This window comes from Balaenoptera borealis (genome assembly GCF_965194805.1).
Source record: "Balaenoptera borealis genome assembly, chromosome: 1".
In the NCBI taxonomy this organism is placed as follows: Eukaryota; Metazoa; Chordata; class Mammalia; order Artiodactyla; family Balaenopteridae; genus Balaenoptera; species Balaenoptera borealis.
In genome coordinates this window covers 78,533,515-78,558,314 of record NC_138860.1, presented here as the reverse complement: position 1 = coordinate 78,558,314, position 24,800 = coordinate 78,533,515, and the positions used below count along the sequence as shown (strand labels likewise).

The window sequence follows — 24,800 nt, the reverse complement described above, 5'->3', positions numbered from 1 at the left end:
CCAGTATGGTACTGGCACAAAAACAGAAATATAAATCAATGGAACAGGATAGAAAGCCCAGAGATAAACCAACGCACATATGGTCACTTTATCTTTGATAAAGGAGGCAAGCATATACAATGGAGAAAAGACAGCCTCTTCAATAAGTGGTGCTGGGAAAACTGGACAGCTACATCTAAAAGAATGAAATTAGAACACTTTTTAACACCATACACAAAAATAAACTCAAAATGGATTAAAGACCTAAATGTAAGACCGGACACTATAAAACTCTTAGAGGAAAACACTGGCAGAACACTGTTTGACATAAATCAGAGCAAGACCCTTTTTGACCCAGCTCCTAGAGAAATGGAAAAAAAACCAAAAATAAACAAATGGGACCTAATGAAACTTAAAAGCTCTTGCACAGCAAAGGAAACCATAAACAAGACCAAAAGACAACCCTCAGAATGGGAGAAAATATTTGCAAACAAAGCAACTGACAATTAATCTCCAAAGTATACAAGCAGCTCATGCAGCTCAATATCAAAAAAACAAACAACCCAATCCAAAAATGGGCAGAAGACCTAAATAGACATTGCTCCAAAGAAGATATACAGATTGCCAGCAAACACATGAAAGGATGCTCAACATCACTAATCGTTAGAAAAAAGCAAATCAAAACTACCATGAGGTATCACCTCACACCAGTCAGAATGGCCATCATCAAAAAATCTACAAACAATAAATGCTGGAGAGGTTGTGGAGAAAAGGGAATCCTCTTGCATTTTTGGTGGGAATGTAAATTGATATAGCCACTATGGAGAACAGTATGCATGTTCCTTAAAAAACTAAAAATAGAACTATAATATGACCCAGCAATCCCACTGCTGGGTATATACCCTGAAAAAAACATAATTCAACAAGAGACATGTACCACAATGTTCATTGCAACTCTATTTACAATAGTCAGGACATGGAAGCAACCTTAGTGTCCATCGACAGATGAATGGTTAAAGAAGATGTGGCACATATATACAATGGAATATTACTCAGCCATAAAAAGAAACGAAATTGAGTTATTTGTAGTGTGGTGGATGGACCTAGAGTCTGTCATACAGAGTGAAGTAAGTCAGAGAGAGAAAAACAAATACTGTATGCTAACATGTATATATGGAATCTTAAAAAAAAAAATAGTTCTGATGAACCTAGGGGCAGGACAGGAAGAAAGACACAGAGGTAGGGAAAGGACTTGAGGACATGGGGAAGGGGAAGGGTAAGCTGGAACGAAGTGAAAGAGTAGCAATGACCTTTATACACTACCAAGTGTAAAATAGATAGCTAGTGGGAAGCAGCTACATAGCACAGGGAGATCACCTCGGTGCTTTGTGACCACCTAGAGGGGTGGGATAGGGAGGGTGGGAGGGAGACACAGAAGACAGGGGATATGGAGATATATGTATACATATAACTGATTCAATTTGTTATACAGTAGAAACTAACACAATACTGTAAAGTAATTATACTCCAATAAAGATGTTTAGAAAATAAAATTAAATTAAATTTTAAAAAAGACAACCTACAGAAGGGAAAAAATTATTTTCAAATCATATCTGATAAGGGTCTAGTACCCAAAATATATAAAGAACTCTTACAACTCAAAAATAAAAAGATAACCCAATTTAAAATATTTAAAATCATCATTTTGTACTGAAATACTTCAGCCTTATTGTTGAAAAGTAGTTTACTCTATATGCATGGATCTAATAATTCTATAGTCTCCATTCTGTTACAACGATTCATATGTATTTTATTATTCCATAGCCATGGCATTTAGTTTAATGTAGATTTATGGTAAACCTTTATATTCTCCTTTCTTCTTTTTAAAAATTGTTTTGGCTGTTCTAGGTCTTTTGCATGTACATATAAATTTTAAACTGACTTGTCAACTTCTATTTTACAAAGCATGCAGGAATTTTGGTTGAGATTGTTTGAATTTATACACTAACTTAGGGGGAATTGACATGTTAACAATATTAAACTTCCAATCCATGTTCATAATACATATTTTTACTTATTCATGCTTTCTTTAATTTCTCTCAGCAATAATGTATAGTTTTCTGTGCAGACTTCTTCACATATTTGTAAAAGTTATCACTAAGTATTATTTTTAATGACATTTAATGATATTTAAAATTGTTTTCTAATTTTTGCTATTATTTAGAATACAATATATTTGTATATGTTGGTCTTGTATTCTGAAAACTTGTTAAATTTACTTTTTAATTCTAGTACATTTTCTATTAATTTCTTGGGCTTTTTCTATAAACAGATGAGATCAGGCATATTCAGAGTGGTATGGCCATAGAATTTTTCTATAAACAAAAACAGACCATATGTGAATAAAGACAATTTATATTTATTCCTTTACAATTTTAATGCCTTTTTAAAATGCCTTTAATTTCTTTTCCTTACTTTGTTGCCGTAGTTAGAAACAGGACAATATTGAATATAAGTGACAAAATGTACCTTTGCATTACTCTTTTTCTAAGAGATAAAAAAATTCAGTCTTTCACCATTAATTACAGTAATAGCTGTCAGTTAAGAAAATTCCCTTCAATTGCTACATTGCCAAGATTTTTTTCATGAATGGAGTCTAAACATTATCTAATTTTTTTCTGAATCAATCAAGTTAATCATATATGATTTTTTTCCTTTATTATGAATATGGTGAATTTCATTGATTGATTTTCAAATGTTAAACCCATCTTTTATTACCAAAAGGAAACCTACTTGTTCATGGTGCATGATCCATTTACATATTGTTAGATCTTATTTACTAGCATTTTCTTAATGATTTTTGCAAGTATGTTTATGAGGGATATTTTTCTTTCATTATCTTTTTATGTGTGTTATGTGTAAAGACCGTCTGGTTTTGAATTTGAAGGAAGCTGGCCTCATAAAGTGAAAAACACACTCACTTCCTCTCTAATCTGGAAGTTTGTGAAGAATTTGTACAAGTTCTGTAAATCTTTGATAGAATTTACCAGTGACGTCATTGAAGCCTGGAGTATTCTTTGTGGGAAAAATCAAATTTAATTTAATTTATTTAATAAAAATAGGACCACTCATATTTTCTTTTCTTTTCTTTTCTTTTTGTGGGTCTCACAGGTACATTTATTCATGCACAAGGGCAGCAGCACTGCTACAAGTCAACACGATGTCTCATGTTTGTGTTCTGCCTACAACACAGCCAGACTGACATCCCGTTAAAGAAAGCTGGTTAATGATGACCATGAGCAGGCACTGGACCAGAAGCTTTCAAGGCTTTACTTCTTTTATCAGCACTCCTGATTTTATAAAAGACGAAACCCATCAACCCCATTCCTACTCAAATCTCCTGGTAAACTTGGGTATAGTAGGGCATCATGGGGATCCAAACGTTCTTAATAAGGCCTTGAAGCATCTCAGGCACAGTATCAGCATCTCATATCACCCTAACTCACAACAGACAACTCGGAAAGGTCACTGAGTGCACAGGCATTGCATGGGACCTGCCGGGAAAGCAGGACCACTCATATTTTCTACTTTTTCTTGGGTCAAATTTGATCATCTGTGACTTTGAAAGATTTTATCAACTTCATGTAAGTGGTTGAAGTGACTTACACAAAGTTTCTCATAATCTTCCTTTCTTAACCATTTAATAACATACAGGATCTGTAGTAATGTACCCTCTTTAATTGTGACTTTTCTTTCTTGGTTAGTCTGACTAGAAGTTTATCAAATTTGTTTATTTTTTAAAAAGTTTTTGGTTTCATTTATTTTATTTTGTTTTCTATTTAATTCATTTTGGTTTTCATCTTTATTATTTATTTTCTTCTTTTCAATTTGGTTTTAATTTCCTCTTCCCTTCTAAGCTTCTTAAAGTGGAAGCTCTGATCATTGAATCTGGACTTTTCTTTACCAATATAAGCATTCAAAGCTATAAAACTCTAAGAACGGCTTTAGTTCTATCACACAAGTTTTTATATCTTACATTTTCATTCAGTTTAAAATATGTCACAATTATCCCTGTGATTTCTTCTTTGACCTGAGATATTCAAAAGTGTGTTGTTTAATTTTTTTAATATTTGTGGATTCTTCCATATTCATTTCTGTTATTTATTTCTAATTTAATTCCATCATGATCATGGAAGATATGTTATATAATTTTAATCCACTTATATTTATTAAGACTTATTTTAAAGCCCAGAAAATGGTCTACTTTGGTGATTGTTTCATGAACACTCAAAACATCTATTTTCTCTGAATATGAAATTTTAAGTTTGTAGACATTTTTGTTTAGCTTGTTAAAGGTATCGTTCCATTGTCTTCTGACTTGCATTGTTTTTAACAAGAAGTCCGAATTTTTTCTATACTCCTCTATACATAATTTTTTTCTCTTGCTGCTTTTAAGATGTTTTCCTCTTCTTCATCGGTTTCAGCAATGTGATTTGGCTGTGTCTTGGTATGTGTTTTGTGTGTGTGTGTGTGTGTGTGTGTGTGTTTCTCTTACTTGCATTTCATTGACCTTCACTATTATGTGGGTTTATAATTTTTTATAGTTTTAAAATAGTATTGCTGTTATTTATCCAAATATTTTTACTGCACTCCTCACTCTCTATTCTTTCCTTCTGGGATTCTAATTGGTTTTATATTGGGTTGTTTGAATTTTTTTCCACAGGTTCCTGAAACTGTGTTTCTAATCTTTTATTTATGTCTTCCTTTCTGGGTAATTTCTATTGCTTTTTCTTCAAGTTAAATTATCTTTTCTTCTACAGTTCCTAATCTGCTATTAATCTTATCCAGTGAAATGTTCTTTGCAGATAATGTGTTTCTTTTATGTCTAGAAGGCACATTTGTTATTTTATATCTTTCATTCTTCTCATTACATTCATGATTTCTTTTAATCCTTGAATATATATGTAAAATTTGTAAATGTTTTACATTCTTGCCTGCTAATTCCATCACCTCTTTCATGTCTGTATCTCTTTCTTCTGACTGATTTTCTGACTATAAGTGACATTTTCTGCTTCTTCATATACCTAGTAGTTTTTTAGTGAATGCTGGAGATTTTGAATTTTATGTGTGGTGTGCTGCATTTTTTAGCATTGAACATTGTTCTGTTGTGTATAGGTTACTTGTGGATCCTGTTGAGCTTGACCTGATGGAGCTGTCTGTTTGATAGGGCAGGACTCAGTCTTTACTTTAGGGTTAGAGTGGCTCTATTCCTTAGGTATGGTCTTACTAGGGCCTCAACTGAGGGCCCAGGACGTTCAGTTAAGCTTCTCTGCTCTACTTTGTCAAACACCAATGTCTCACAGCCAAATGTAAACATCAGAACCTCTGTTTAGCTCACATTTCCATAATAGTTCTATGCCAGCCTTCTAATGCCTGGCTCCACATATGCATACCTTAGTATTCTGCAAAAGACCAAGAGACACTTATGCATAGTTCTGCAGGTTTTATTTTGTGCAGCTTCTTCTTCTCTGCTACTCTGCCCCACAAGTTCCAGCCACATTGCCATCTCTAAATTTCAACATTTGTCTCCTCAGCTCATGCTTAGACTCTACTTCCCTATGCCATGTTTTTCAAAGAGCCTTTAAGCAAAAGCTCAGGGCAATCATGGAGCTTAACTTCTGTGTTTTTATTCTCTCTAGAATCACAGTCTTTCACTGCCTATTGTCTAAAATCTGAAAACAAATGATTCATACGTTTTTCCCACTTTATTATTTTTTTATGGTGAAAGGACTAATAAAGTAGTAGTTACTCCCTCCTGAGTGGAAGGAGCAATATATAATTGATGTTACACTTTTCTTTGTGTGCCATTTATCAATTTATTGCCCTTCAACTTAAAATTTGCCTTCATTGCTTGCTCTAAAAAAACTGAGCTGGGCCCTTGACAGCTGGTACAATGTTAAGCTTTGTCATTTCGGAGCACTATTAGACACACTGCAGGAAGAAGGGACTTTCCATTTCCATTGTGCTCAATTTGGCAGTTTTCTTCAGCATGACTTGGCTTCACCAGCACCAAGTTCCTGCAACATGGGCAGATATTCCAACATCCAGCTCTGCAGTGCATGGCAATCAATAGCACCCAGAAATAAGCAATTTTCCTCAGCATCCTTCTTTGCATAGTAAAGTGTCTCCAGCAAGACACTACCCTCAGAATAGCTTTCCCCAGTACACTAGAGGGCAGATTTCTGGCACGTTCCAAAGTGTGGATTTCCACCAAGTTCTCCCAGCATGGCACATTGCAATGTCTCTGTCATACAGCGGGTCAATGCTGTGCCCTCTCCAATAAGGTCTGGATATTAGCCCTTATGCAGGAAGGGTTGTCTCTTCCTCAGGTTTGTGTTGAGTTTTTAACATTCATCTTTATTAAATTTTCTTGAATGCACACAGGAGGTTTCTGAATCAGAGCAGATTTCTTATTATGCTCACCACACAATCAACAGTCAGAATAACATCGAATTATTAGTTTCTCCACATTTGCAACCCTGCAGAGTGATATGATAAGAAACAGATGGAAAATGTATCCTACACAAGTGGCAAGACCATTCTGTATGCAAGAGATGAAGAAATATAAATGTCTTCCATTTATACAGAGGAAAGAGATTATTTTTCTCTCTCTCCTTCTGAGAGAGTCTCCTTGGAGACAGGATGCAAAGAATCCTTACTCTAATCTTTTGTTATGTAAATAAATCTTTCCAGGAAGAAGATAATAGAGTGTCTATGGCTTTTACAACCTAGAAATTTCTTCATGGCTCCAGGTTCCACCCCTTTTGAAATGTAAACAAGCAGAGAGATAATGCTACAACTTAGGTGCCTTACCAGAAATGTAACCTTATGGCTCTTGGGGAGATAAAAGAAGCTTATTGTATGGGAGCAATTAGCTCCACCATCAAAGAAACAAATGGTGACAGACCTAATCCTCATTGTAAGGAGTAAAATGTTCCTAGGAGAAAAGAAAGCAAACCTTCTACTCTGATAGTGTATGCATTTCCATGGCTTAGGAAACTGAGGTTTTTATAGGATCACTAAAAAAATCTAGAGAAAATTTATTTCCCACAATACCCTATCTTAGCCCTAGGGTTAGTATCTGTTCCTTATATCTGCTATTCTTATATTCTTTAGAATTATCTTAATTGCTTTCCAGTATCTTATTGCTCCAGTTCCTTGTTATAGCTACTAATTCTTTATATTAAACTCCTTATTCAAATTACCAAGTGACATTTGCCTAATTGGGCCTTAACTGATATAGAATTATAACTTACCCTCTCATACTTATGAAGGCAACAAAGTAATTGCTACTTTCTGCTCAACAGATCCAATTTGCACCATGTCATCAATACACTAGTACATGTGATATTCTATGAAATGTCATGACAAGCAAGATTTCTATGGTCTATATGACAGGGAGCAGTAGAATTGTCATAGCCCTAAAACTGGCCCTGCCAGGTAAAAGCAACTGCTTCTGATTGTACTTAAAATTTGTATGGAGAAAAAGTTATCCAGGTCAATAGCTACTTACCAAGTGTGACATGCTATGTGGATTTGCTCCAGTAACAACACTACATCTGGGACAGCAACAGCAACTGGCATCACAATCTGATTAAGTTTACAATAGCCCATAGTCATTCTCCAATACACATCTGACTTATTCACAGGCCAAACTGGAGAAATTAAATAGGGATGTGATGGGTATTATCACCCCTGCTTTTTCAAGTCATTTATGGTGCCATTCATCTCTACAACTCCCACAGTAATGTGATATTACTTCTCATTTACTATCTTGAGAGGGGGAGGAAATTCTAGGGGTTTCCACTTAACACTTCCTACCATATGGCCTGTATGTCAGGGAGCCACTGTGGGGAATTCTACCAGTTACTGAGCATGTCTATTCTAATTTTACATTAGAGAACTGAGGAAATAATGACCAGGTAGGTCCCTGAACCAACTGATCCACTGTGTGTGAGACCAGAGCTAACACTACATCTATTACCTGATTTGAGTCAACACAGTGGAGCATCACAGTCTATCAACCAGTTTCCAAACCTATGTCAATTCAAAGATCAAGAGCCCCTTTACTGAAAGGGAGGCCAAGTCTCCTTGAGGAAGTACCCAGCGTCATTAATACAAACACACACTGTAAATCTTCCACCAAACCTTCCCCAAAAGGGACCTATACCCATATACTAGAGTGACCTCACTGGGTAATAGGAAATACCAAGACCTTTCAAGGATGACTTGACACTGGCCCCAAATTTATGCTAACATTTTGGTACCCAAAATCTCACTATGGCTCATCAATCAAAATGATGTCTTATAGGGGTCGGGTGGACCAAATGACATGCACTGTAGATGTCAATCAGCCTTTCTCCCCAGCTACCTTAGTGTTTGTTCAAAGGCTCCCGTGAACAAAATGGCCATGTTAGCAGAGATGAAACCTATACTTAGGCTCAACAATATGGACTTCCCCTTATCAAAGCTGACCTGGATAACATCATTGTTGAGCACCCAATCTGCCGAAAGCAGCAACCAATAATAAACCCTAAATATGACATCACTTCTTGTTAAGAAACAGCCTGGTGGCAGGTTAATGATAATGGACCTCTTTCATCATGGAAGGGGCAGAAATCTGTCTTTGCTGGAATAGACACAAATTCTGAAAACGGATTTTCTTTCCCTACCTGTAATGCTTTCTGCCAGTCCTACCACCTGTGGACACTCAGAATGCCATCATGGTATTCCCCATAGCATTGCATCTAGTAAAGGAACTCATTTCACAATACAGGAAGTACAGCAATGGACTCATGCCTATGGAATTAACTAGTCTTACCGCATATTCCATCATCCAGAAATAGCTGATGTATTTGAAAGATGAATGGCTTACTAATGACTCAGTTACTCCACCAGTTTTGAGATATCTTAAAATGATAGTGTTCTGTTTTAAATCAGTGTATGTTCTGAATCGGACAATTACAGAGCCAGAATTCATGTGTCCAGTAGTTAAGGGGTGGAAGTGGTAATGGTTTCTTTTACTCCCATTTCACTTAATAACTAACTAGCAGGATTTTTCTTCCTGTCCCAGCAACCTTAGATCCACTGGTCTTAGTCCTCATGGGCAAAATATTTCTAACGAGGGAATGGAACAGAAATAATTAAATTTAATTAGAAGGTGAGACTGTCACCTGGCCATTTGTGACCCCACACATCACTGAACCAACAGTAATCCCATGTTACAATTAATCCATTATATTAAATTTCATTATTCAAATTGCTGTGTGATTTCTATCTCCTGAATGGACCATGACTGATAACACTTCTTTTTACACTAAGCAATCATATTTTCTAAGCACTACTTTAGCTGAATCTCACAAGTTTTAATATCTTACATCTTAATTTCTATTCAATTCCAAATATTTTCCAATTTCCCTTATAATCTATTATTTAACCCATCAGTTTTTAGGCTGTGTGTTAATTTCCAAATGTTTTTCCCAGATTTTTTTTGTTTGATTTAGAATTGAATTCCACTATGGTCAGAGAACATACTTTTTATGATTCCAATCCTTATAAATATATTGAGTCTTATGATTCATATGTCCACTCTTGCTTCCATGTGCACTTGAAAAAAGAGTGTATTCTGCTGTTGTTGGTTAGAAGGTCCTATAAATATCAAAAGGTCAAACTTACTAAAACGTGGAACAGCTGTTTTATATGCTTATTTACTGTCTACTCATTCAATCAATTGCTAAGCAAGTATTGAAGTCCCCAATCAGAATTGTAAATTTATCTATTTCTCTCTTTAACTTAGTTTTTGTTTTATTTATTTTAGAACTCTATTACTAGGAGCATGTATATTTAAGATTGTCATGTCTTACTGATGAATTAGCTTTTTATTTTAATAAAATCTCCCTATTTTATTTATGGTAATATTTCTTGCTTTGAAATGTACTTTGTCTGATATTAATGAAAAATGAAGTTGAAAGTAAAGGCATTTTAAGATAAGTGAAAATTGGGATAATTTCTACACTACCAGAAATTGCTAAAGAAGTTCTAGAAGGTATAACCCCTTCAGTACAATTAGAGTTTGCATGGTATATCTTTCCCTACACTTTTTCTTTCAATTTATCTGTGTATTTTTGTCAAATTTCTCTTTTAAATAGTGTATAGTTGAGTCTTGCTTGTTTTTATCCATTCTGACAACATCTGCCTTTTCAGTGACATGTTTAGTACAGTTGACCCTTGAACAACACAGGTTTGAACTGCACAGGTATACTTATAGATGGATTTTTTTCAATACATATATTACTATGTTTACAATCCGAGGTTGGTTGAATTCACAAATGCAGAACCATAGATACAAAGTGACAACTGTAAAGTTATATGTGGATTTTTGACTGTTGGGACGGGGGTGGGAGGGGCGTGTTGTGAACACCCTTAACACCCACATCACTGAAGGGTCAACCATATACCTAGGTTGAATACAGTTCTTAATACTATTGAATTTCAGTCTACTCTTTTACTATTTTTTCTATTTGTCTCATTTGTTAGCTGTTCCTCTGTTCCTTTATTCCTTCTTAAATATTAATATACTTCTTAAATATTAAAATACTTAAATATTTTTAATATTCTATTTTATTTCTGTACTGCCTTCATAGGTATATCTCATTGCATTATTCTTTTCATTACTGTTCTATGGGTATGCATTCTTAACTTATTACAATCTTTCTTAGTTAAAATTGTACCACTTCTTGTTAAACAAAGGCATCTCATAACAATATAGTTATATTTACCTCTTTCTTTATGCTATAGTTGTCATGTATATGACATCTATATATGTTATAAGCCTCACAATACTACATCATAATACTTTCTTTAAATCATAATATATTCTTTAAAACAACTGAAAGAAAAACAAGATACCTTTGGTTACTCACATATTAACATATCTTCATTCCTCTTTATATATCTATAGTGATCTTCATTCCTCTTTATATATCTATAGTTTGCATCTGGTGTCATATCCCTTCAGCCTTAAGAAGTTCCTTTAGCATTTCTGGTAGTGTATAATTATCTCAATTTTCACTTAACTGAAAATATCTTTATTTCACATATATTTCACATATATATGTAATTTTTGAATGATATTTTTTACTGGATATAGAATTCTGACTTAACATTAAAAATGTCACTCACCGTTTTCTGGTCTCCATTGTTTTTGATTAGAAGTCAGTGAAATTATTATCATTGTTCCCTTATATGTAATTTAACACTTTAACCTGGTGACTTTCAAGATTTCTTTACCTTTGGTTTTTAAGGATTCAGCTCTGATGTACATAGATTTGATTCTTTTTATTTATCCTGTTTTGAGATTCACTGAGATTCTTGGATCTGTAAGTTTATATTTCTCACTAATTTGGCCAATGAATCTCCAGATATTTGTGTGACACATTCTACTCTCTGAGGCTCCAATTACATGTACATTAGACTTCTTGTACTGTTGCATGAATCATTGAGACTTTTCATTCATTTCTTTTCTGTTCTTAGATCAATAGAAATTATTGAATTTGATCTTCAAGTTAATTGACCCTGTCTTTTACCAACTACAATTTGCTGTTGAGAAGATTAGTAAATTTTTCATTTCAAATATTTTAACTTTCAGTTCTATAAATTCTATTTCTTTCTTATTACAGCTCTCATTTCTTAACTGAGATCCACACCTGTTTGTTCGTTAAGAGCATGGTTTCCTGTAAATCTTTGAACCTATGTACACTACCTGCTTTTAAGTCCCTGACTACTAATTTGGGCCATTTTAAGGTTAACTTATATAGACTATCTTTCTCTTGATTATGGGTCATATTTTTCTGTTTATTCCAATGTTGAGCATTTAATTGTATACTGGGCATTGTGGAGGGTACATTATAGAAACACTTGGATTCATTAATCTTGGTGCACTTGCTATCTTTGAGTAGGCACAATGTCAGGAAGTCTCCCTACAGCACAGTGTTTGGACTTGATAAATTCATTCACCTTGACCTGAATCTTCCAATACATGAATGGATGAAATCACCAACAGAGTCATGTCATTTTCTTCTTTGGGGTTACACAGTACTCTGTGTATAGCACTAATCACACTGTATTGAAATCGGCTGCAAGCAGATTGTGAGCTACTCAAGAGCAAGGCTCAGGTCTTATCTCTGCATCTAGTGCCTAACCCAGTGCCTGATACTCAGAGTGGATATGCATGTCATATTTGTTGATGTAACAAAATGAATCATTTAAAAAGTCAGAAATCATACAATGCTAACACAAAATTCACAAAATACTGTAATATGTGGGTCATTTAACTCTTTGTTAACTCAAAGACTCTAACATAAGCTCAGTTTCAACCGACGATATAAATGAACCACAAAACAAGGTAAATTTAAATGCTTATGGTAAACATTTAAAGAAATATATTCATGAGGTTCAATATACTTTGTTTACAAAGGCAGGAATGAAAACAGAACATTTCAGGAAAAGTCTATCAATACTGACTGAAATGAAGCTCCAGCTTCTAAAACATAAAGTTTACTCATTCATCATACCTTATTCCCTGATTAGAATAAATTGTGTGTGTGAGCGTGTGTGTGTGTTTGTACATATGGATGGAGTAACAGAAAGAGCATGGAATTTAGGATTAATAGATCTGTAATCGAGGCTCCATTTTTAGTCCTACTTCTATCTCTAATGGTGTATGTGCCCTTAGGAATGTCCCTTAATCTACCCCCAGTGTATTTCTCTAAAAATGAGGTAGTAATATTTATCTTACACAGTGCTGTTAGTATCAAATGAGGTCATGAATGTGAAAGACCTTTGTGAACTGTAAAGAGTTACATAAATATTAGGAATAGTTGTAAAATAATTCAAATAAAACATTATTATCAATACCTTTGACCATGGCATTCATCACATCTAAAACTCCCAAATGTTATCTCTCCCCTCATAAAAATATACGTGCATACTTACACACACACACACGAACACATACGCTATCACACATGTGTACATACTTCATTCAGCAGCAGCATCAAAACTGATCTGGGATCTTGCAACTTTTAAATATGCCTTTTTAAACATTAAGCCCTGTGGGTCACTTACTTCCTGTCTTAATATGGCTTAATTTTATCCCTCCTGCCTACCTCCCTCCTCTCTCCTCCTGGAAACATTTACACTCATTAAGAAAATGTTTTATTCTACTTATTGTTGGTAGGGCTGCAACTATATTCTCTAATCCATCATGCATTGCAAGTAGGGAGTGTGAAAGGATATCAGGTGAAACTGGTTTTTCTCTAGGGAAGCTACAAAGTCAACACTGTGAAAATCCTATTTCAGAATGTTTAAGATCCGTAATAGGCTGTTTCACATTTTTTTTTCTAAAATGTTAAGTATGAAACTATCTTAACTCTTGGTTTTATATATCAAGCTATCAAGCAATCAGTTTCAAGTCTGTTATTTTTCTGGTTATGGATAAAACATACTAACGTAGTATTAATCCAGTTTCCTTCCAAAGAAGGAATTTTTTCCTCCAGCCCAGTTTTAAGTGACTAATTAACAAAAATGCATGAATGTCAACTGAGCTTATGGAGCAAGTGAGAACAGCTTATAGGCAATCCTGCAATTGGGAAAAGTAATTTCAACTATACTCCCAAGACTGTCACCTCTACTTTGTCATTTTCTGTTAGTTTACTTTAGGTGAGGGAAGTCTATATGGCAGGCAGAGGGAATATGATATGATATGTCTATCCAAACAAAAAACTGGAAATTCCTGGACAAGATCTTATACTGAATATTTGTTCACACATTCATCTTTCCAAAGGTATATTAAGTACCTATTATTTGTCAAGATAATATTCAATACAGCAATGGGCATACAGAGATGAATAATACCCACCTGCTAGTACATCTAGCTTTTTCAGGCTTGTGTGTCTCTGCTCAGGCTCTTTTCTTTCCCTTGATTGTCCTCCCTCATCCCTCCCAGACTTCAACTGACCCAATGCCACAAAAAGTTAATTAAATATCACCTCTCTGAATTATTTTCTGACCTTCTAAATAGATTTGACCAGTTCTCTTTTTTGCACAACACTTCTGACCCCAAACAACAATCCTGTAGGTATGCCTATAGCAAGTTTTGGTATTCTTTGCTATTTTGTCTGTCTTCCCCATCGGACTGTGGATAACTTGAAACAGAGTCCCTGCATTACTCGTTACTGTAACCCCACAGCTAGTTAACTGCTTAACACACAGTGCTTGAGAAATACACATAGACTGAATAAATAACTGATATTATGGTTATTTTTCTGATGCACAGAAGAGATAAACAAAAAAAAAACTGCAAAAAGAAAAGAGGTATTTGCAATGCACAAGAGAAGCAAGATGAAGAAATATGGGTAGAGCGAGACATTGGAGAATTATAACAAAAAGAAAGAAGATAATGAAAATAGCCCCCACATTAGCCAGCAATCTAAGTAACATGCATAATTACAGGAGAGAGCAGTAAAACGATTCACTGTTCCTGATTCATCCTACTGGAAGGATATGAGACCACACAGGCCTACCCACTCTTGTACTATTTGTTGCACTTCTCCTGTAGGAGCTGCTTCCTCCAGTGAGTCTAAAGTCATGCAAAGTGTGTAAAACAACTAACATTAGTGGGTAATTCACTCATGCATGAGGTGTGAGGGGGAGGGCCAAGAATGATGTTTAAACACTTAGGGAATGGAGGGGACGGGATGGGAGAAGTCCAGAAAACTTTCAACACAGAAAACCACATGTGCCTTCTGATATCTCTCCACCCCCCATTATCCCTCAGCCTCCCAGCTGAGAACGACACACACCTTCTATTTCCCCAACTTAATGAAAAATAGCAGTGCCCACATAGGCAAAAGTGGACAGGGTCAAAGAGTGCTTCTCTAAGACAGTTTAAGGAAATTATGGAAGCAAATGATCTATAAAAGAAGAAAATTGGATTCTGTGGTATATTTCTGCTAGGATTTAAGGGAAGAAATACTTATACTAGAGAAAATTCTTTGAGAATATGATGGAAATTACACATTCATACTTGTGCACAAAATCTAGTAAATAATTCCATAAAGTTCAAAACCCCTCTAAGCCCTTCCAAACACTACTCCTCAAGGCGCTATGAACCTCAGGTTGAGATACCTCTCCTAGAGGGATACCCAGTGATGTTTATCACGGAGACTCTGACATCAGCTATGATGTCACCCAACTGTGAGAGCATGCCACGAGGGACACTGGACAAAGAACCCCAGCCCTGTTGACCTCCTCACATCGGGATCTGTGGAACAGAGAGTAAATTACAGGTCACCTGGAAGACGCAGCAATACTATTTCTGTGGTTCAGAACAGAAAAATAAAACTGGAAAGTAAGGGACAGGAACTGACCTGGGGATGGAATCACAATGGAAGTGTGTGAAAAGACATGTTGCCATATCAGTGTCTCTTGGTATCTTCCAGCTCTGTCGCAGAGCAGAGATAAACTAGTAGTAAGATCCACAAAAAATATTGCCACATGGACTTCCCTGGTGGCGCAGTGGTTAAGAATCCACCTGTCGAGACTTGAGGGCAAGATGGCGGAAGAGTAAGATGCGGAGATCACCTTCCTTCCCACAGATACAGTAGAAATACATCTACACGTGGAACTGCTCCTACAGAACTCCCACTGAACGCTGGCAGAAGACGTCAGACCTCCCAAAAGGCAAGAAACTCCCCACGTACTTGGGTAGGGCAAAAGAAAAAAGAAATAACAGAGACAAAAGAATAGGGAAGGGACCTGCACCAGTGAGAGGGAGCTGTGAAGGAGGAAAGGTTTCCACACACTAGGAAGCCCCTTCGTGGGCAGAGACTGCGGGTGGCAGAGGGGGGAAGCGTCGGAGCCACGGAGGAGAGCGCAGCCACAGGGGTGCGGAGGGCAAGGCGGAGAGATTCCTGCATGGAGGCTCGGCGCCGAGCAGCGCTCACCAGCCCGAGAGGCCTGTCTGCTCAGCCGCCAGGGCGGGCGGGGGCTGGGAGCTGAGGCTCGGGCTTCGGTGCTAGCCGGGAGGGAGTCCGAGAAAAAGTCTGCAGCTGCTGAAGAGGCAAGAGACTTTTTCTTGCCTCTTTGTTTTGCGGCACGCAAGGAGAGGGGATTCAGAGCTCCGCCTAAATGAACTCCAGAGACGGGCGCGAGCCGCGGTTATCAGCGCGGACCCCAGAGACAGGCAGGAGACGCTAAGGCTGCTGCTGCCACCACCAAGAAGCCTGTGTGCAAGCACAGGTCACTCTCCACACCGCCCCTCCCGGGAGCCTGTGCAGCTCGCCACTGCCAGGGTCCCGTGATCCAGGGACAACTTTGCCGGGAGAACACACGGCGCGCCTCAGGCTGCTGCAACGTCACGACGCCTCTGACGCCGCAGGCTCGCCCTGCCTCCGCCATACCCCTCCCTCCCCCCGGCCTGAGTGAGCCAGAGCCCCCGAAGCAGCTGCTCCTTTAACCCCGTTCTGTCTGGGCAGGGAACAGACGCCCTCAGGCGACCTACATGCAGAGGCGGGTCCAAATCCAAAGCTGAACCCCAGGAGCTGTACGAACAAAGAAGAGAAAGGGAACTCTCTCCCAGCAGCCTCAGAAGCAGCGGATTAAAGCTCCACAAACAACTTGATGTGCCTGCATCTGTTGAATACCTGAATAGACAACGAATCATCCCAAATTCAAGAGGTGGACTTTGGGAACAGGATATATTAATTTTTCCCCTTTTCCTTTTTTTGTGAGTGTATATGTGTATGCTTCTGGGTGAGATTTTGTCTGTATAGCCTTGCTTTCACCATTAGTCCTAGGGTTAGGTCCGTCCGTGTTTTTTTTTGTTTGTTTTTTTTTTACTTAAAAATTTTTTTTTCCTAATAAATGTTTTCTTAATAATTTTTCCTTATTTTCTACTTTTAGAAATTAAAAAAATTTTTTAAATTAGTTTTTTCATATTTTTTATTTATAAAAATTAAAAATTTTTTTAATAAATTTTTTTCTTAATAATTTTTTTCTTATTTTTTACTATAAAAAATTAATAAATCTATTTTTAAAAATTAAAAAAATTTTTTTTCTAAATACATTTATTCTTAATAATTTTTTTTCTTATTTTTTAATATAAGAGCTTTATTTTATTTTATTTTATCCTCTTTCTTGCTTTCTTTACATTTTTTTCTCCCTTTTATTCTGAGCCGTGTGGATGAAAGGCTCTTGGTGCTCCAGCCAGGCATCAGGGCTGTGCCTCTGAGGTGGGAGAGCCAACTTCAGGACACTGGTCCACAAGAGACCTCCCAGCTCCACATAATACCAAACGGCGAAAATCTCTCAGAGATCTCCATCTCAACATCAAGACCCAGCTTCACTCAACGACCAGCAAGCTACAGGGCTGGACACCCTATGCCAAACAACTAGCAAGACAGGAACACAGCCCCATCCATGAGTTGAGAGGCTGCCTAAAATCATAATAAGGCCACAGACACCCCAAAACACACTGTGGACGTGCCCACCAGAAAGACAAGATCCAACCTCATCCACCAGAACACAGGCACTAGTCCCCTCCACCAGGAAGCCTACACAACCCACTGAACCAACCTTAGCCACTGGGGACAGATACCAAAAACAACGGGAACTACGAACATGCAGCCTGTGAAAAGGAGACCCCAAACACAGTAAGATAAGCAAAATGAGAAGAGAAAAAACCACACAGCAGGTGAAGGAGCAGGGTCAAAACACACCAGACCTAACAAATGAGGAGGAAATAGGCAGTCTACCTGAAAAAGAATACAGAATAATGATAGTAAAGATGATCCAAAATCTTGGAAATAGAATAGACAAAATGCAAGAAACATTTAAGAAGGATGTAGAAGAACAAAAGAGGAATCAGGCAATGATGAAAAACACAATAAATGAAATTAAAAATACTCTAGACGGGATCAATAGCAGAATAACTGAGGCAGAAGAACGGATAAGTGACCTGGAAGACAGAATGGTGGAATTCACTGCTGCGGAACAGAATAAAGAAAAAAGAATGAAAAGAACTGAGGACAGTCTCAGAGACCTCTGGGACAACATTAAACGCACCAACATTTGAATTATAGGGGTCCCAGAAGAAGAAGAGAAAAAGAAAGGGACTGAGAAAATATTTGAAGAGATTATAGCTGAAAACTTCCCTAACATGGGAAAGGAAATAGTTAATCAAGTCCTGAAAACACAGAGAGTCCCATACAGGATAAATCCAAGGAGAAACACACCAAGACACATATTAATCAAACTATCAAAAATTAAATATAAAGAAAACATATTAAAAGCAGCAAGGGAAAAACAACAAATAACACACAAGGGAATCCCCACAAGGTGAACAGCTGATCTTTCAGCAGAAACTCTGCAAGCCAGAAGGGAGTGGCAGAATATACTTAAAGTCATGAAGGAGAAAAACCTACAACCAAGGTTACTCTACCCAGCAAGGATCTCATTCAAATTTGATGGAGAAATTAAAAACCTTACAGACAAGCAAAAGCTGAGAGAGTTCAGCACCACCAAACCAGCTTTACAACAAATGCTAAAGGAACTTCTCTAGGCAAGAAACACAAGAGAAGGAAAACACCTACAATAACAGACACAAAATATTTAAGAAAATGGGAATAGGAACATACATATCAATAATTACCTTAAATGTAAATGGATTAAATGCTCCCACCGAAAGACACAGACTGGCTGAATGGATACAAAAGCAAGACCCATATATATGCTGTCTACAAGAGACCCACTTCAGACCTAGAGACACATACAGACTGAAAGTGAGGGGATGGAAAAAGATATTCCATGCAAATGGAAATCAAAATAAAGCTGGAGTAGCAATTCTCATATCAGACGAAATAGACTTTAAAATAAAGACTATTACAAGAGACAAAGAAGGACACTATATAATGATCAAGGGATCGATCCAAGAGGAAGGTATAACAATTGTAAATATTTATGCACCCAACATTGGAGCACCTCAATACATAAGGAAAATACTAACAGCCATAAAAGGTGAAATCGACAGTAACACAATCATAGTAGGGGACTTTAACACCCCACTTTCACCAATGGACAGATCATCCAAAATGAAAATAAATAAGGAAACACAAGCTTTAAATGATACATTAAACAAGATGGACTTAATTGATATTTATAGGACATTCCACCCAAAAACAACAGAATACACATTTTTCTCAAGTGCTCATGGAACATTCTCCAGGATAGATCATATCTTGGGTCACAAATCAAGCCTTGGTAAATTTAAGAAAATTGAAATCGTATCAAGTATCTTTTCCGACCACAACGCTATGAGACTAGATATCAATTACAGGAAAAGATCTGTAAAAAATACAAACACATGGAGGCTACACAATACACTACTTAATAACGAAGTGATCACTGAAGAAATCAAAGGGGAAATCAAAAAATACCTAGAAACAAATGACAATGGAGACACGACGACCCAAAACCTATGGGATGCAGCAAAAGCAGTGCTAAGAGGGAAGTTTATAGCAATACAAGCCTACATCAAGAAACAGGAAACATCTCGAATAAACAACCTAACCTTGCACCTAAAGCAGTTAGAGAAAGAAGAGCAAAAAAACCCCAAAGCTAGCAGAAGGAAAGAAATCATAAAGATCAGATCAGAAATAAATGAAAAAGAAATGAAGGAAACAATAGCAAAAATCAATGAAGCTAAAAGCTGGTTCTTCGACAAGATAAACAAAATTGATAAACCATTAGCCAGACTCATCAAGAGAAAAAGGGGGAAGACTCAAATCAATAGAATTAGAAATGGAAAAGGAGAAGTAACCACTGACACTGCAGAAATACAAATGATCATGAGAGATTACTACAAGCAACTCTATGCCAATAAAATGGACAACCTGGAAGAAATGGACAGATTCTTAGAAATGCACAACCTGCCGAGACTGAAGCAGGAAGAAATAGAAAATATGAACAGACCAATAACAAGCACTGAAATTGAAACTGTGATTGAAAACCTTCCAACAAACAAAAGCCCAGGACCAGATGGCTTCACAGGTGAATTCTATCAAACATTTAGAGAAGAGTTAACACCTATCCTTCTCAAACTCTTCCAAAATATTGCAAAGGGAGGAACACTCCCCAACTCATTCTATGAGGCCACCATCACCCTGATACCAAAACCAGACAAAGATGTCACAAAGAAAGAAAACTACAGGCCAATAGCACTGATGAACATAGATGCAAAAATCCTCAACAAAATACTAGCAAACAGAATCCAACAGCACATTAAAAGGATTATACACCATGATCAAGTGGGGTTTATCCCAGGAATGCAAGGATTCTTCAGTATAGGCAAATCAATCAACGTGATACATCATATTAACAAATTGAAGGAGAAAAACCATATGATCATCTCAATAGATGCAGAGAAAGCTTTCGACAAAATTCAACACCCATTTATGATAAAAGCCCTGCAGAAAGTAGGCATAGAGGGAACTTTCCTCAATATAATAAAGGCCATATATGACAAACCCACAGCCAACATTGTCCTCAATGGTGAAAAACTGAAACCATTTCCACTAAGATCAGGAACAAGACAAGGTTGCCCACTCTCACCACTATTATTCAACATAGTATTGGAAGTGTTAGCCACAGCAATCAGAGAAGAAAAAGAAATAAAAGGAATCCAAATCGGAAAAGAAGAATTTAAGCTGTCACTCTTTGCAGATGACATGATACTATACATAGAGAATCCTAAAACTGCCACCAGAAAACTACTAGAGCTAATCAATGAATTTGGTAAAGTAGCAGGATACAAAATTAATGCACAGAAATCTCTTGCATTCCTATATACTAATGATGAAAAATCTGAAAGTGAAATTCAGAAAACACTCCCATTTACCATTGCAACAAAAATAATAAAATATCTAGGAATAAACCTACCTAAGGAGACAAAAGACCTGTATGCAGAAAATTATAGGACACTGATGAAAGAAATTAAAGATGATACAAATAGATGGAGAGATAAACTGTGTTCTTGGATTGGAAGAATCAACATTGTGAAAATGACTCTACTACCCAAAGCAATCTACAGATTCAATGCAATCCCTATCAAACTACCACTGGCATTTTTCACAGAACTAGAACAAAAAATTTCACAGTTTGTATGGAGACAAAAAAGACCCTGAATAGCCAAAGCAATCTTGAGAACGAAAAATGGAGCTGGAGGAATCAGGCTCCCTGACTTCAGACTATATTACAAAGCTACAGTAATCAAGACAGTTTGGTACTGGCACAAAAACAGAAATATAGATCAATGGAACAGGATAGAAAGCCCAGAGATATGGTCACCTTAACTTTGATAAAGGAAGCAAGCATATACAGTGGAGAAAAGACAGCCTCTTCAATAAGTGGTGCTGGGAAAATTGGACAGGTACATGTAAAAGTATGAAATTAGAACACTCCCTGACACCATAAACAAAAATAAACTCAAAATGGATTAAAGACCTAAGTGTAAAGCCAGACACTATCAAACTCTTAGAGGAAAACATAGACAGAACACTCTATGACATACATCACAGCAAGATACTTTTTGACCCAGCTCCTAGAGAATGGAAATAAAAACACAAATAAACAAATGGGAGCTAATGAAACTTAAAAGCTTTTGCACAGCAAAGGAAACCATAAACAAGACCAAAAGACAACCCTCAGAATGGGAGTAAATATTTGCAAATGAAGCAACTGACAAAGGATTAATCTCCAAGATTTACAAGCAGCTCATGCAGCTCAATAACAAAAAAACAAACAACCCAATCCAAAAATGGGCAGAAGACCTAAATAGACATTTCTCCAAAGAAGATATACAGATTGCCAACAAACACATGAAAGAATGCTCAACATCATTAATCATTAGAGAAATGCAACTCAAAACTACAATGACGTATCATCTCACACCGGTCAGAATGGCCATCATCAAAAAATCTAGAAACAATAAATGCTGGAGAGGTTGTGGAGAAAAGGGAACACTCTTGCACTGTTGGTGGGAATGTAAATTGATACAGCCACTATGGAGAACAGGATGGAGGTTCCTTAAAAAACTACAAATAGAACTACCATACGACCCAGCAATCCCACTACTGGGCATATACCCTGAGAAAACCATAATTCAAAAAGAGTCATGTACCAAAATGTTCATTGCAGCTCTATTTACAATAGCCAGGACATGGAAGCAACCTAATTGTCCATCATTGGATGAATGGATAAAGAAGATGTGGCACATATATACAATGGAATATTACTCAGCCATAAAAAGAAATGAAATGGAGGTATTTGTAATGAGGTGGATGGAGTTAGAGTCTGTCATACAGAGTGAAGTAAGTCAGAAAGAGAAAAACAAATACAGTATGCTAACACATATATATGGAATCTAAAGGAAAAAAAAAAAAAGGTCATGAAGAACCTAGTGGCAAGATGGGAATAAAGACACAGACCTAATAAAGAATGGACTTGAGGAAATGGGGAGGGGGAGGGGCGAGATGTGACAGGGTGAGAGAGAGTCATGGACATATATACACTACCAAATGTAAAATAGATAGCTAGTGGGAAGTAGCCACATAGCACAGGGAGATCAGCTCTGTGCTTTGTGACCACCTGGGGAGGTGGGATGGGGAGGGTGGAAGGGAGGGAGATGCAGGAGGGAGGAGATATGGGAACGTGTGTATATGCGTAACTGATTCACTTTGTTATAAAGCAGAAACTAACACACCATTGTGAAGCAATTATACTTCAATAAAGATGTTTAAAAAAAAAAAAAAAGAATCCACCTGTCAAGGCAGGGGACACGGTTTCGAGCCCTGGTCCAAGAAGATCCCACCTGCCGCTGAGCAACTAAGCCCACGCGCCACAACTACTGAGCCTGTGCTCTAGAGACTGCAAGGCAGTCTGAGCCCACACGCTACAACTACTGAAGCCTGTGCTCTAGATCCCGTGCTCCTCAACAAGAGAAGCCACCGCAATGAGAAGCCCGCGCGCCGAAATGAAGAGTAGCCTCCACTCACACCAAGTAGAGAAAGCCCGCGTGCAACAACGAAGACCCAAGGCAGCCAAAAATAAATAAATTAAATAAATTTAAAAAAAGAAAAGTGTATTAAAAAAAATATTCCCACAACCTTCCTCACTGAGGATATAAAATAACGTAGCATGAATATGCTTATTTTGATATAAATTGTATTGGGAGAAGGATGGCTTTGCACTGTTGCTGATAGAAGGGAATTCAATGACATTTGCCTTAGACTCTGCAATCAGAATAACCAGTATCTAAGACAACTACTTCAATGCAACTGCAGTTACTACATAGAAGTTTTAAATCTGAAAGGCTTCCATAGGTTGAAAAAAGAAGTGTGTTTATAAAAAGTACATCTGTATTAAAGTGCAGTTACAGAGAACAGCCACCAACACATTCTCTCCCAGCTTAGCCTCTAGGAACGACAGAGATGTTTGCCTTGATTGCAAAGAAGGAAGGGAGACACACAGAAATGAATACTAGCTAAGGAGCTAACATGGCTGGATAATGAAAGAAATGACCCTTTTTGCTGAGGCTGTTCATTCTTCAATCAGCAAGAATTAAGAAAATTGTTTCTGAAATGACTGTTACGGGGCAAGTGATTTAACTTCTGAGAATGAAAGCCATCTTCAGGCTTTCTCTGCAGCTTCATTTCCTAAGACCCCTTTCACATCTGTTCCAACTGTCTCTTCTCCACTTCTCCTTACCAGACTAGGTCAAGGATTTGACTGTCTGGGAGGATCCAGGTAAAGTGAGGGCCAAAAGAGGTTTGCAAGCAGAACTCCTCAGGCACAGAAACAAGTAGTCTTAATCTGGCTTGGAATGATTCTTGTATCTGGTAACAAAATTTGACAGAGCAAAAATCTTGCTTTCTGCTTTGCCCTTAGAGCATGAGAAGGAAAAGCATTTCAACTCTTTGACATTATTCTCCACAAACATTGTATTTGATGAACTTGTGAATCATGGCATGTTTGTGAGTAGACACACATTATACTGGACCAAAGGTCTCCTGACAAAATAATTCAATCTGTTAAGAAATGTTTTTGCCCACAGCTCTGCGTAGGGCATCCTTGACCTCCTTGTTCCTCAGACTGTAAACAACAGGGTTCAGCAGAGGAGTGATGATGGTGTAGGTCACAGAGAGAAGAAGATCTTTTTATTTGCATTTTCTGACTTGGGCTTGAGGTAGGCAATGGAGGCACAGCCATAGTGGACCATGACCACAGTGAGGTGGGAGGCACATGTGGCAAAGCTCTTCTTCCAGCCCTTGGTTGTAGGTATCTTAAGGATGGAAGAGATAATGAGGATATAGGAGGTGAAGAACAGGCCCACAGGAACAAAAATCACATATGAACTTACACCATAATTGATAATCTCATTGATAGGGATATCAATGCAAGAAAGTTTCATGACTGGGTAAATGCCACAGAAGGGCAAATTGAACATGGCCATTATATGGAGAACTGCCATAACCAGACCAGTGGCAAAGGACACACAGACTAACCTAGCACACACTCCTTTGTTCATGAGGACTGTGTACCTCAGGAGCTTGCAGATGGCCACATAGCAGTCACAGCCCATAGCTGTGATCAAGAAGCCATTATTAGTGGCCAAGATGACAGAAAAGAACATCTGGGTTGCACAGCCT

General features: G+C 37.3%; 1 protein-coding gene and 1 pseudogene across 2 annotated transcripts in view; both read right to left on the bottom strand.

Annotated features, from left to right (window-relative positions):
• Positions 1 to 490: 490 nt before the first annotated feature.
• LOC309635909 (ATP synthase subunit ATP5MJ, mitochondrial pseudogene) lies at positions 491 to 13,125 on the bottom strand (annotated as a pseudogene). Its single transcript has one exon. The product of its transcript is annotated as an ATP synthase subunit ATP5MJ, mitochondrial pseudogene (transcript).
• A 3-nt stretch (positions 13,126 to 13,128) lies between these two features.
• The window catches only part of LOC309635613 (olfactory receptor 10J5-like), a 33,005-nt gene continuing 21,333 nt past the window's right edge, over positions 13,129 to 24,800 (bottom strand). Inside the window, 3 exon segments of the mRNA XM_082407109.1 lie at positions 13,129 to 15,631; positions 22,914 to 24,310; positions 24,313 to 24,799. Coding sequence (XP_082263235.1) covers positions 24,183 to 24,310; positions 24,313 to 24,799 — 615 coding nt within the window. The 3' untranslated portion in view covers positions 13,129 to 15,631; positions 22,914 to 24,182.